The following is a 15,233-nucleotide window of genomic DNA, read 5'->3' as shown; positions in this document are numbered from 1 at the left end:
ACATGAACTTACTATTAGATTTGTAGATTTATGTGAAATGTTCACCAAAATCCATTCTGAGGAAGTCTGTCTGTTCGATTGCAAGTAATGTTTATGACTCCAAAATGGAAAGAATTAGGTGGATACATTTTGGTACACAAATTTAACATCTAAAATATAATTTATTATCAAATTTTGATCCCAATATGTCTAAAGGGTGATCGTCTGATGGTCTGCCCTTTCACATGTTTTGCATGCTTTCTAGAAAATTATCCGTTTTCTTAAGCTTCAAACTATAGCTTGCAGAGCATCTTAAATTCTTAAAAACTAAAATAATACTCCAAGCATTTTAGAATTCCATCGGCTTGTTTATTCTTTCAATTTAACAGCATATATTACAAACAATTGCCAGATTCCAAAAGTTTTACAATTGATCATCAACTATTATACAAAAAATAAACGGAATGATATTAATAAAATATGTTTATCAAAGAAAAAATCGTTTGCTTTTACTTTTTAATAATATTTTAACAGAAATAAAAATGGCAGCAATTATAAAATGTCTGAAAAGGAATCGTCTGCTAAATGTCTATTAACAGATTTAGATTATGATATTTACCGAGCGACATGAATGTAAACGCAATAACTCATAAACAGAATGACTTAAATCAATGAAATTCGGTATGTTATCTTGTGTACAACTGTAGTCTGTAGTCCTGAACCACATTATGGTTTCATTCATTCGGTAAAAAGGTGTTCAAAATGCATATTCGCGCTTTAGATTCAATGGAATTGTTAGACTCACATCAAAGATCTATATTTCGTAATTATTGTTCGCTAAAGCCTCAAAAGGCATTTGCAATCTTTTCTTAGGCATTATATCTGTCTGTGAAAGGAGAGAGATAAGACTTTAATTAGAGAGTATGCCATGAAATGGCTATAACATACGTCTGATTCTATAATATGTGAGGAAATAATCGATTGTGCAATTTGAATTAATAATCGAAATTATGAAGGCTTCTCTACAAGCTGTAGTATTACGAGCGTTTTTACGAGTCATAGTACGCTACGAGCATGAAATCATTTTTGCACGCTTCATTGCAATAAGGGTTTCACGCTCTGCATACCACAGCTTACAAAACCATTTTTTCTGCATCACCGGTCTTTTCTTGTAAACAAAAAACATTGTCATTTTTGACTGAATTGTCTGAACGAAAAAAAAAGTACTTTAAATTTTCCTGTATTTAGTGATGTCTTGTACATGTCTTTGTTTATTGTCGTTCATTAAAAATAATGATTTTAAATCAGTTCCTTCTTTTTGAATAATCCGATATGAATAAAGTATTCAGGTTATGTATCGCATTTTGTTTAAAAAAAATATATTTGGCAGATATAAATATAAATAAACCTCAATTAATTATACATATAGTATAGATAGATTCCATCACCCAATTCTTTACTCTTTACTATGCTCTTTTTTTCCCTACAAGTTTCATAATTATTCAAAACATTCTTGATTGCATAATGTACTGCGCGTGAATGATACATGCATAAATAAGTGTCTTCAAAACTTTTATTGGTGTAAATGGAGTTGCAACTTATATATAAATGAACGTATTAGTTAACATTTTTTTTTTAAAACAGAGTAGTTGTTGTAAACGCTATTTGATAAATTTAATAAATAATAATATTCATAATATTTTCGCTTAATGTGGATGGCAATACACTTGAGGAAAAAATAATTATTGAAAAATAGCTAATAATGACATTATAGCATATTTTGGTTAATTTTATAACATAATGGGGATAACAGCTTTTTTTGCTATATCTCACATTGTCTATATTCCAGTTCAATTTATAATATAGAGATAAAACTGAGTATATAATTTATGTACTCAGTTGTATACTTCTGGAGATTTAATCCTGCGTATATAATTTATATACGCAGGATTAAATCTCCAGAAGAAGTATAAGTTATATACTTCTTTTGGTGACTTAATCTAAATTTTATACAAACCAACAATAAGGCTATAAAGAGCTTATCCCAAATAACATTCAAGTTAACACAGCATTTAGCTTATCTTCTCCTCATGGATTTAGGTGGATTTCTCGCCAACAGATATCGCCAAAAAGCGACTGCAATTTTCAATTTTGAAACGGAGACTACATAACTAATTTCATCCGTCAAGACTTATTCCATTTTTGAGCTATCGTGTTGACAGAGAAGCAGAAAGAGTGACAGATTAATAAAATTCCAAAAATAGCTTTTCTGAACGTAGGGAGATCTAAAATGCGGAGATTCGTTCAAATTTCGAAGTGGAGTTTCTTTAACGATTATAATATTACCTCTACACATGCTTTTTAAAACCAGAAAGTAAACCAGGTTAATAGTTAGAAGTCCTTTAATACATTCGAGGCACTATTTGCTATTGAATACAATTCTTGTATTTAAGTCATAAAAGTGAATAAATTCAAAAGATGTTTTTCACAACTATCATATATTTAATATCATGAATTGCTCATCTATTTTTTATTCTTGATAAAAGGAACACATTAAAACTGCAGTAGAAAGAAGTTAAATATCCGGGAATTTGTTTGATGAAATCTTTCCTCATTTGCCGGAAGTTTTGTAGACTGCTTTGCGATAAAAACAAGTGAACTACTTTTAATAGTAGATAATTTGAACTTTAACATAGAAAACAAAAGAAATATTTATGTATATTTTCCTTAAATAGAACTGAGATTTCTTTTCAAAATTTTTTGTGTAAAATATATAACCAAGGAGCGAGACAATCAGTAAAGAAAGACAGAAAACAGGAGATAAAAAAATGAAAAAGGATTTCAAATTTATATATACATGGAAACAGATCTCACTGATATCTAGATGAGCAAAGAAGCTGCTACATTAATGTGATGTAGCAGCTTCAGACAATTAAAATGACAGAAATTAAATCTTGAGAAGCTTGGGTAAGCAAGATATCCGCGTAATTCAGAAATGAAGTTTAAATTTTCATGGTTAGAAAATATTTAAGTTTATGGATGCTGATAAATTGAATTAAGTGCATTTTCTGATCTGTGGAGTAGTAACTGGAAGGTTAAGAGGGCTATAGATACCCAAACGTCAGTCTAAAGCCCCTTTCCGGTGGTGTATTGCCTTTACGAATATGGTCGTAAATCTGCCATCTGATCCATAGTAGGACCACCCCTTCCTGTCGATGTCGATCGAATTGTCGGTAAATGAACAAACGTCAAAGAAGCCCGGAAAACCACAAGAGAGGGGAAAGAGAGGAAAATGTGCCTGTCTCACGGCGCGTAAGGGCCGTCGGAATGGGGCTTAGTGGGCATTATCGGGACAAAACATTAGCGAAGTTATATCAACTTTTAAAATGAAGTATCATGAAAAGAAGAAAAATGCCTCGAGCATCATAAACACTTACTAAATCGCTAAAGATGACTGGAAAGGAAAAAAAATTATATTATACCCAGGGCGCTTGTCAATATAGCTAAGCCACTATTATGACGTCATATCTGTCAAAAAAAATTGGACGCTTTTAGTTATGATCAATAATTTAAAAAAAAACTCACTTGCTAGTTAATGATAATTCTAAGGAAATTTTAATGAAATTAAGATTAAGAAGATTTTGTGCTTACTTACAAATGTTGAAGAATTTAAAACATAAAGTTTTCGGGACCGGAATATTATTCGACATTGTCCAGTTGGGAGCGGCGATCCTCAGTTGAAGATGCCCTTGCTCTAACTTAACATTAAGCATTGCCAATTCGATCTTTTGCTTCTGAGGGAACGAACTTTTATCACTGTAGGGGAAGTGCTTTGATGCCTTTTCACACATACATTCATGTCAACAATGCAACAATACTGGGAGTGAAAGTAAATCACCCCCATCCGCTTCCTCTTACCACGTGTCAGAACGTACTCTTTCGATACCACCTGGCTGATGTTCCTTTTTTCCTCATGTCAGTGTGAGTTCACTCCGGATAAAGATGCTGCTTTCTTTCTAATGCGCTGTTTTTTAGAGAATTCAAATGAATTAGAAAAATTTATAAGGGTAATTTAATATAAAATAACATATTTTCACTTTGCTGATTTATTTCTGTTGTTGTTTTCAGGTTATGCATACGAGAAATTTCTTAGCGAATCAGTTTGGACCAATGGCTCAACACTTTCTGAATTCTGTAATGCAATCTGGTGAGTAATTTTTGTCTACTTTTTTTGATACTTAGGGAACAGTTCAGAATAGGGCTTTCTTATATCAATGTTATCATGCAGCAACAATTCGATAACTTATATTTCTTGTATACAAAAAAGTTATTCTCTAAGATGTTCCGTAGTATAAACTAAAATTAAATATTAAATTTTTAAAAAAATACTTTCATCTTTTTTTTACTAATAAACAAGGAAAACTAGCCAAAAAGAAAAAAAGAGAATTTATTGCATTCATTAATTTAATATCTTGATACTTATACATTATTCAAATTATTGCGGTTCAGACTTTGTAGCCAAATTTAGTGACTGGCATAAAGCTCTACTTTAATTTAAATTTAAAACCATCGAGATGATTTCTCTGAAACTTTCTCGTATTTGTTTATTATTAACCGTAGGCCATAGACAAACAATAATTACGTAAATTAAAATGCGATTTTTGTTCGATATTTTTGGTGATTAATCGCTGACGTAGGTGCTATTAATGTGCATTTTGGATGCCGATTTTCTGATAGATTAAAACCACAGAGTTACAATTATAGTTACAAAATCACATGCTAAATTTCAAAGATTTAAGTTGATCCTTTTTTTTCAGTAATCGCTTTTACATCCTTGCTAAAGAACAAATTGGCAGATTGCCAACCTCTTGATGGATTCATTTCTAAATATATCTAATTTTAGATATTAAATCCGTTTACCAAATGGTATCCATTTAGCTTTTCTCTTTTTTGTAGTTATCGTGTTAACTTAAATTTGGAGCAAACGGACAGACAGACAGACTATTTCAAAATGGATTTCATTCAAATTTTGACAGAAATCTACAAATTTGTCTATAAATTTATTCCAAATCCATTTCAAATTTGTCTACAAATCCAAAAATCTACAAAACCCATTTACCAAATTTCATATATCTAGACCCAAGCGGTTTTCAATTATCGTGTTCATTGAGTGAACAGGCAGACATGATTCCAAAAATGTTATCTTACGTATTCTTGGAAATCTGAAACGTGGAAACTAGTGAAAATCTCTAGTTCGAATTTTTTGACAATTACAATACTTGCTTTATATTTCGTATATGAGAAAATAAAAAATAAAAAATTCATAACTTATATATTTGTTAACAGGTGCCAGGAAAATGTCGAATGTATCGGCTCGTAAGTGCCCCTTCATTTCCGAATTCAGCACTAACTTCCTGAAAAACTATGCCTCGTCTATGATCAAAATCTATGCAAATCAGTGTCCATTCATGAGGCACTATGCAACTATCATCCAGTCACCTGATGTTGGTAAGTAGATATTCTAGAATGCTGCAATTTAGCAATCCTTGAATAATTTATTTATATGTCTGTCATCTAATGAAATAATCCTTGAAAGTTTAAGTTTGTAATTTGAAAAGCAGAAAATTATCAATGGTAAATATAGAGTTCAAATATAGTCAATAAATAACGAGACAGAAGATATTTCGCTGTAATTATTTCACGAAACTCAAAAGTAATATCCCAAAAGGGTTAGACATTTATCTCATAGTGACATTAGATATAGAACACCATGCTCAAATAAATCTGTTGGTAACTGTTGGGTCCAATTTATTTTAAATAGCTACATTATTCCAATTTTTTTATTAACATTTATTTTATTTATTTATACATTTTAGGATTTTTTTCAAATCATCCTGTATTTATTTTTATCCAGCATCAAGAATTTCTCTCTCAGTTACCAGAGTTTTCCGTAACAAAATTCAGAGAAATCTGGTCGCGTTTAAGTATTATAGCAACTAAATCATAAAATGCTGAAAATAGAGTTTTGTGAGACCGATATCATAATTCGTTTCCTCTCCAGTATCTTCACGCATTGCGTTATATAACTGGTGTTGTAAATTTGCTCTGTCGCAGGGTGTTGTTATTTCACCTGGCCTGAACTTTAAGCGTTAGCATTAATCCTGGATTATATTGTTCAATCGATATTACGTCAGAAGCAGTATTACGTCAAAGGGAAATAGCTTTTCGATAGCGATAAAAATATTCAGTAATGCTCTGGTTTTTCTTTTAAAAATTATATTTCTTTATCTTGGTGATAACATTTACGTAAGATAAGTTGTAATAAGCATTCCGAAAGTCAAAGTTATATTGAAGAAATCAACACTGTTTTATTCGAAACATGAGATCATTCTTAGTGTAAGTTACAATTAAAAATAAAACGCAATGCAAAAAATTAAAAAAAAAAATAAACACAGCTTTAAATTTTAGATTTATAGGGTTAATAGTGTATTTGGGAATGAATTTTGCATACTTTGGCAATTTTTTTCAGTTTCACATGATCGTGGTATAATAGAAAATAAACTTATAATTTATATGAATGAATGTTAATATTCTGGAGGGCTCATTAAAAATACTTTTTTATTCAAATTAATTTATTAATTAGCTATCCTGAGTTACAGCAACGTTCATAATTATTTCGATATGTTCCCAATTACTATATGTAGGGCCAGTAGTGTATTCGGGAAAGAATTTTGCAGATTTTGGCATTTTCTTTGGTTTAACATGATCATGATATATGGAAAACAAGATTATAATTTATACGAATGAATGATAAATGATATTATTCTTAGGCTCGTTAAACTCGATTACCCCACCCTCAAGTTAATTTATTAATTACAGCAACATTCATAATTATCCTGGTATTTCCCGAATTACTATGGAGTAGTTGGGAGCCCGTTTGTTTAGATTAAGGTCACAGTAACGAACTGATTCGAAGATAACATATTTGAAACGATTAAAAATTATCATTTATTGCTTTAGAATTGATTCATCGTCCTTCCCTAACTATCCCGAAATACTTTTTTTCATTGAAAATGGGATGGAATATTGTATATAAACTTTCATAACTATTTTATATTTCCAATTTGAAACTGTTTAGAATAATTTTATTTCCAATCTCCTCGAGAATAACTGGAAATGAATCTTTATAAAAAGAGAAATGACTGAATATGATGACACGTGAGAAGGAAATATCGTAGACATAAAAATGAATTTATTTCAAACTGAACAATTTCTAGGAACTCTATTGAACAGTAAAAAGTAAAGCCCCCACTCCAAAAAATTCAGATGGATTCAGATTCTGGAACAGCCTATACAGAATTCATAGTAAATATACGAAACTTAGTTATAAAATTTCAGTAAAATAAGTAATACAATTTAATTTCTTCATTCAACAGAAAACATCCAGTTGGAGAATCAGCCGAAGAGCAAATGTCCATTTAGTAAGTCTCAAGGAAAGGTGGAAGTCGATGCCACTGCTTGCCCTATGAAAGAAGAGCATACGAGTAAGCCATTAAAATTCATACAATTTTTTTAATAATTAGAATTTTAAAATTTAATGCACATCTTAATTTACATAATTGTTTTTCTCTTCAGAAAATTTTATAATCTGTAATGACTTCTGCAATATGTTACTTGAGGAAATGTGTAAATTATTGAGATAATTATGATTAGTTAGCGCTTTAAATATTTTTTTAATTGAAAATATAAGATTAGTATTTTTAAAAAAATTACGAGATTAAAGTGGTCAGTCGGCAAAATGTTTTGATAGGTCTCATGGTGTGGAGCAAAATAAACTTTTTTTATACATAAACTTTTTTTGAAATTTATTATTGTTTAATTATTTTATTCTTTTGATGGCAGCATTCGACTTCCTCTAAATTTCTTCATTCTTGTAATGTCTTTCTTTTTCTTTGTTACTTTTATTCTTTGTTTTCTGGTAAATAAAACTTTTTAATGAGAGACCGCTTTTCAGGTATTTCTTTGTTATCTTACTTCTAAGGTGAAACTGTTGCGTTATTTTGTAAATTGCTATTAATATTTAAAAGAAAATATTTTTTAAATATTCCAGGAAATGCTGAAACAGCTTTAAAATGTTAAAAAAAGATAAAATTTACCACTTCTTAACTCTTAACTTTCCTTTTGCAATTCAAAATTCTTGAATTACAAGAATTTTTCACTTCTATTGCAAATATGCATCATTTTCATTAAACAATATTTAGTAAAATGCAAAATGCAATTTAAATAACCTATTAAAATATATCATCACAGAAGTCATTCCACTTCATTTAAATTGCAACTATTTTTAAATATATATTATAAATTAAAGCAAAAAGTTAAACATTTGTGTCGCATTTTCATGCATTTGGAATATTATATGAATCTCAGTTTTCCTTATCAACTTTGTATTTAAGTTAGCATTTTGGACACGGAATTTAATTTATGCTTTCAAGCCGTCTCAGTTTTAGATTTTAATTCGTCTACTAATACTCTCTTATCGTAACTTTCTATATTTATCAGTCCCAAGAGAAAATAATTAAACATAACGGAATAGTTTAAATATAGACATGGTGAAGGAGATTTTTACTGATATTTTCGAAATAATATTTTAATTTCTATTCTCAATGTAATAATTCAAAATGCTTTTTTTTTTGCGTATATCCTTATAATATAAAATACTTTGAATGAATTGATGAAAAGTGCAATATTCAATATAAATATTCAAATTTTCGTTTATAATTAACATTCACATTTTGTTCATCTAGATTAGGAACAATTTAAATTAACAAAAAAAAAACAAAAAAAACTGCATTAAGGAGGAAATCGCATGTTTGTCCCTTTTATTAGTTTCATAATGATACTATTCGCATATAAAACTTTAATTTGGCAACAGATAATTCTAAATTGATTAGCTTCAAAATGAAAAATATTAGATCATAAAACAGTGCATAATAGAAATCATAATAGAAAGAATATACAGAAGAAATCATAATAAGAGAAATAACAGAAAAAAATCTTAGTAACAGAAAGAATAATAGAAAGTGCATGTAGTGAAGTATATTAATATTTTACGCATATTGGATTGGAAATGCATTAAAAACATAGAAATATAAAAAGTTAATTTATTTTATACATTCCTAATTTTAAAAATTTTTAATAAGATTTACTTCAAGAATCCTGCGATATTTTTTTATATAAACGAAAAGTTTTCTCTAAATAAGAAATAGTTCGTTAAATAAGGGCGGGGGGGGGGGGGGTCACTTGAATACCTCATGAAAGCGGATGTCAGGAATTGACCAAGAGAAGTCTCCTTTTCTCCCCCCCCCCACCTCTTTTTTTCCTTCTGCGTCAAATTCTACTAATATATATGCAAAATGATTTTAATTTAACTTGACTCACCATTAGAATAATAATTTTTTAATTTTCTGTCTGAATTTTTCAAATTAAGAAAAAACATAAAGCCGATCAGCTTCAGTTGTTCATTTCACACTACGTGAAATGTTTTAGTACGGATATTAGAAAAAATGACAATCTTTGATATACAGAGTTACTGAAATAACATACGTAAATCCTGATTAGCAGTCAATGAAATCATAACATCACGATCTTTTTTTTATATTTTTTCTGCAGGTGATGTTTTATTGAAGTTTTATAAGGGTCATTCAATAAATAATGAGTTGAAGGCGACTACAAGACATCGACACATAAAAGGATGGTCACAAATTTTATAAGGAGGTTAAATTCCTTGAGAAAAAGATTGTCATAAATAAGATACTCAAATGATATGTCTTTTGAACCAATACTAACAAAGGATGAACAATCAATCACGCTTACCTACAAAATTAACCATTTCTCATTCGACGAGCTTAGAACAACGAGCTGCAATGTGAACGTTATGAGGGAATGCCTTCATTGAGATGGTCAAGCAGAGAGAATAATTAAGCTGAAATGAAACAATAAACTCTTTACCAGTTCGCCTCTATGACAGTGCTCGACCACATATAGCAAGTTTAAGTAGTAGTCTTCAATCGTCTCCCTACAGATACAACCTTTCACCTTACGATTTCTTAATGTTTAATGAGTCTAAGAAAGCTTTAAAAGAATGGCTATTGGAACAAAACATAGAAATACTTCAAAGTTAGTTTTTAAAAACCCTTAGAAGCTTAGAAGAACAAATACAGAATAAAGATCAAAACAATTATACGAAGAATTTTTGAGCGATAATAAATATTTACTGCTCTAAGTGAATTGACATCGTATTAATTGAATAGTTCTAACACTTTAATTGTATTATTATTATTATTATTATTTGCTGTAAAATATTTTAAGATATCTGTTAATATTTATGGATGATTTGGAATTAATTATTGATGGTTTTATTTTATTTCAAGATGAATTCAAGTATGAGGATTTCTTCCGTGAAGAAATAGCCAAGAAGAAAAGGGACCATTCTTACCGAATATTTAAGAAAGTCAATCGGATGGCTGATAACTTTCCTATGGCAAATGAGTTCACCAACCGGAAAAAGAAAGTGATCATTTGGTGCTCGAATGACTACTTGGGCATGAGCAGCCACCCGACTGTTCGACGAGCTGTCATGTAAGTTACTCGATTCAAATGAATGAGAAAAAATTATTGTCGTTCCAAGACACTCGGTTACTTGAATTCTAGTTTGTTTATGAAATTAGAATATTTGAATTTCTGAATATCTGCCAAAAATTTCTAAAATCTCTTAAAATATTTAAAAGAAATTTCATTTTATCTATACGCATTTCAGTTTCTCGAATAAAGATTTCTTTAAATATAACTTGAAATATCGAAAAATATACGAGTTAAAGATAAAACGTATGCTTTTAATATTTTTCGACAATTTTATTATGAGCTTTCTATTGTTTTAAACACGGTGACGAGAAAGATACGCAAAGATTCAAAGACATTAAAACCAAATATATATTCGAAAAAATACATGAATAGTTTGCAAATTAAAGCCTAAAGTCATCCTGACCGTTGCCAAGCATTTTATTAAACTTTTTGTTCCTAACGCTGGGCATATCCGGCATGCACTATTTGAATTTCAGAAACAAGCGCAAGAAGTAGGTATCATCTACTCGATGATGCCACGTCATCCACCAATGGATATAATTGTGTTTGGCATAGCATATTCAAACCTTGCTCTAAACCTTAATTATCAATTCAAATGAATTAAACCGTTGTGGTAGTCACTTTAATTTCTTTAGCCTCTTATTAAATATCACATATTAATTTCTGAATTTGATAATCAGTTTTCGATTGTATGGCGAACGTTGTAGTTATTTTTATACAGGATTTTCAAAACAATTGTTCAAAAATGTGAAAGTATATCAGAGATATAACATTACGCAACATTAAGTCATGGGCTGAAATACCACATACGATCGCTAGAAATTTCGCTATATAAAGAAACAATAGACCGTAGAACAGATTAATTTATCATTTGGTTTTTTTTCCCTGGGACAAAATTATATATACAAGTAACTTATAAGTAGCTCATAGCAATTTTGAAAACTCATGAGCAATATGGCAATAAGGTACACAAAGGCACTGTAACATCAATATCCGAGATGGCATGGTGTGAAATTACTTGCTATAATAGTTCCATATCTGTGACCGAAATATTGAAATCAATGCGATGCTTTTGAAAGGGTTCTTTCCCCCAGACTTCAGGCTAGCATATGCCGAAACATAATAATGCCCCGTCCCTTTCTCTATTTCACCGTCCGTTATAGCATGTTATACAGGTCATGCGGTGTGCTGGCGGACACCTGTTCCTATGTAAAAATGATTGATTTGTCTAAATCCCTGATAGATTGAAGAACATTTGTTTTGGATCATTCTGCTGATTAATTTTCTATTAAAGTGGTTTTTATTGTAGAAAAAATATTTTTGTTAGAGGAAACTGAATGCAAACCACCATGCCAATTTATAATTTGTAATTCTCGCGGATATTGGTTTTACATGATGCTGGTTATCATCCTGTTTACTCCAAAGTTCTTCTTATTTAGTAATCTAACGTAAGTAATTTCAGTGATGCAGTTCAAGAATTTGGTGCCGGTGCTGGAGGAACTAGGAACATCTCCGGCAATTCAACCATGCATGAAGAACTGGAAAAAGAGCTGGCTGCATTTCACCAGAAAAAAGCAGCCTTGGTTTTCACTTCTTGTTACGTGGCTAATGATTCAACTCTGTATACATTAGGGAAGCATTTGCCAAGTAAGAAATAAAGATTTTGAATATAAATATATAATTTTCCACTCTTTTCTTTCATAAAAATGTTTTAAAATTCAATTAACCTTCCATTAACTGTGATCATTGGTTAGACTGAAGATTATAGAAGATCTTATCACTAACGGAACATACTTGCCAATCCTTAAAATGTTCGCTATCTTGACTAACAGTAAAATATATTATACTTGTAAATGTTCGCTATCTTGACTAACAATAAAATATATTATACTTGTAAATGTTCGCTATCTTGACTAACAGTAAAATATATTATACTTGTAAATGTTCGCTATCTTGACTAACAATAAAATATATTATACTTGTAAATGTTCGCTATCTTGACTAACAGTAAAATATATTATACTTGTATTTAGAAAAATTCAATTCTCGTTTCGTATGGTTGCAATTGAAATTTTATGGATTTCTTTATTTGATAAATCATTACTTGAAAACTATTATTCCACACTGTACTGCATAATTTTCAGATATTGTGACTAACAGTGGTTAAATATCCACAATTTGGAAATTAAGGAAAAAACTGATATAGATTTTTCCTGTCGTTTTTTTGAGATATTTTAGATTTAATGTTTATTTAATTTATAACAATTCAATTGGTGATTTTTTTTCTTAATTGTGAAACTCACAAACTCACGTATTTAATTTATACAGGGCGATAATGAAATATTTTAAAATGTATTTATTTAAAGCCAAGTAAAGGATTAATATGCTTCAGTAATAATGTAAGGAATTAATTATATACTTCTTAATTGAAAAGCAAAATTAATTAAAGTGGAAACAAGTTTAAATTTGCATAGATTCTAGAGGCTAAAATTAAACTTAATTTGAGCTAATACTTTTTCTTTTTTTCAATTCCTCCTATTAGCTCACACTCTCTCTATATATATCTTGTTCAAATTTTCAATCGTTAATAAAATACTTTTTATTCTTCCACTCAAGTTCAAATACATTTTTTTAAACTTGTAGTGGATGACACTTGATGTTAATATAGTTTTTTTTCAAATATTAATTAATAAATTAAATTTGTCCAGTAATTTCTATTTGGTCTCCAAAGCCATTAAATCCGTCGCCATATCGTCAAATGGTCGCCAAGTTTGTCCCCAATCTCTATTTTGCCACTTAATATTGTAATTCTTTCATATGTATATACATATTTATATTAATTGTAATTATTTAATAAAAAGTAACTAAAATAAAATAAAAAATTTGACCTAAGTAGGAATTGACTTAAATTTTTTAAATATATTTCTTGTTTATTAATAAAATACAATCAAGGAAAAAATTAATATATTGTTGTAATCATTAAAAGACATTTACATTTATGCGGAATGAGGAATTTTGATTTCTTTTGCAACGGAAAAAACATGAGCAAATTTTAATATATATATATATATATATATATATATATATATATATATATATATATATATATATATATATATATATATATATATATATATATATATATATATATATATATATATATATATATATATATATATATATATATATATATATATATATATATATATATATATATATATATATATATATATATATATATATATATATTGTTTCTGCGCACAAAAAAATTATTTTTTATGCATAATTTTATTTTATTTTTTCGTGTGATTTGTTATTATTCAAACAAAATAAGCAAATTGTTCATTTAAATATGCAGTTGAATTGCCATATGATAGGTATTTGAAAATTCTGGCTTGCAAATAAAAAAAAATGACATAATACATCTGAATAACTATTAACAGCATACAGCTCCTGGGCATAACTCAGGCACTGAAGATTCTTATTTGCAACAATCCTATCAAGTGGTAGGCAGGGTCACTCAATTTCTTATGCCTGGACATTTTACCATGGGCTCATATGAAGAAGCTCATCTATAACAGATAAAGGTATTATTGTTAGAATTACTGAAATTACAGTTGGCATACTAGAAATGCTTGATGTTTTCGTCAATCAATGGATCACTATATTGATAATGGTAGCGGTTGCAGTTTCTGATATTTTGTGTTCTGCTCTCTGAATTCATTGGGTTCCTTCCATTTTTTCTTTGCCATTCTTGTATTTTACCACTTCAGAACATAACGAATATATAGTCCTTAATTGCCTTTGTGCTAAGAATTTTAAAATATTCTGCATAAATAGCTGTATATTTTTTCAGTATTTTAGCACGGTTTTCTAGTAATCATTTTTTTTATATGTTATCCTTAGATTGCCACATCTTTTCTGACTCTGGAAATCATGCAAGTATGATACAAGGGATAAGAAATTCAAGGTGCACCAAACATATTTTCAAGCATAATGATCCTCAAGATTTGGAAGAAAAACTTCGGTCTGTGGGCAGGGGTGTTCCGAAAATTGTGGCCTTTGAAACTGTCCATTCTATGTCCGGTAAGGGAATACATTTTATATAAATATTATTCTATTCCAGATATCTCTGGAAACCAATTGATATGGCTGAATATAGGTACAGCCTGACTATGGCAGGGGCATACGGGGCAATTACCCCGGAGCCCCATATCAGAGCGAACTAACCCAAATAGTAATAAAATGAGACTGATAAAATAATTACCTTTCTTAAATAATGAAGTTTGTTTTGTTTGTATGGAATAAATGCAAGAAAAAATTAAGTACTCCTACATATGAAAATAACTGTTGAGAAATTTGCATATTTTTCATTTAAAAATGTACTAATATTTAGTTTCTGAGATTTAGGAGTTTCTCTTATAAATAGATGCTTAAGATAGTTGTAGAAAACATTCTAATATAAATCTTTCCTTAGCATTTAGTCAGATGCATTTTAAATTCAATGGTTAAATGTGGTACTTCGAGTTAAAACTAAGAGTGTTTTTAGTTTTAAGCTTGAATGGAATTTTGAATTAATTAACGAAAAATACCATAGACAAGTTCTATGCACT

The 15,233-nt window shown here is 29.4% G+C and overlaps 1 protein-coding gene across 4 annotated transcripts in view; it reads left to right on the top strand.

The window, feature by feature from the left end:
• The window catches only part of LOC129988997 (5-aminolevulinate synthase, erythroid-specific, mitochondrial-like), a 37,495-nt gene that overhangs the window by 11,214 nt on the left and 11,048 nt on the right, over window positions 1-15,233 (top strand). For all 4 annotated transcript variants that reach the window (XM_056097300.1, XM_056097297.1, XM_056097299.1 and 1 more), the window contains exons 2-7: window positions 4,108-4,186; window positions 5,326-5,487; window positions 7,416-7,523; window positions 10,410-10,617; window positions 12,083-12,267; window positions 14,527-14,706. In XM_056097300.1, the coding sequence (XP_055953275.1) occupies window positions 4,111-4,186; window positions 5,326-5,487; window positions 7,416-7,523; window positions 10,410-10,617; window positions 12,083-12,267; window positions 14,527-14,706 (919 nt within the window). In that variant the 5' untranslated portion in view covers window positions 4,108-4,110. The remainder of the gene's footprint in view (window positions 1-4,107; window positions 4,187-5,325; window positions 5,488-7,415; window positions 7,524-10,409; window positions 10,618-12,082; window positions 12,268-14,526; window positions 14,707-15,233) is intronic.

The sequence above is a fragment of the Argiope bruennichi genome, chromosome 10 (genome assembly GCF_947563725.1).
Source record: "Argiope bruennichi chromosome 10, qqArgBrue1.1, whole genome shotgun sequence".
NCBI classification, from domain to species: domain Eukaryota; kingdom Metazoa; phylum Arthropoda; class Arachnida; order Araneae; family Araneidae; genus Argiope; species Argiope bruennichi.
The sequence above is the reverse complement of the archived record's forward strand: the minus strand, read 5'-3'. Positions and strand labels throughout refer to the sequence as shown.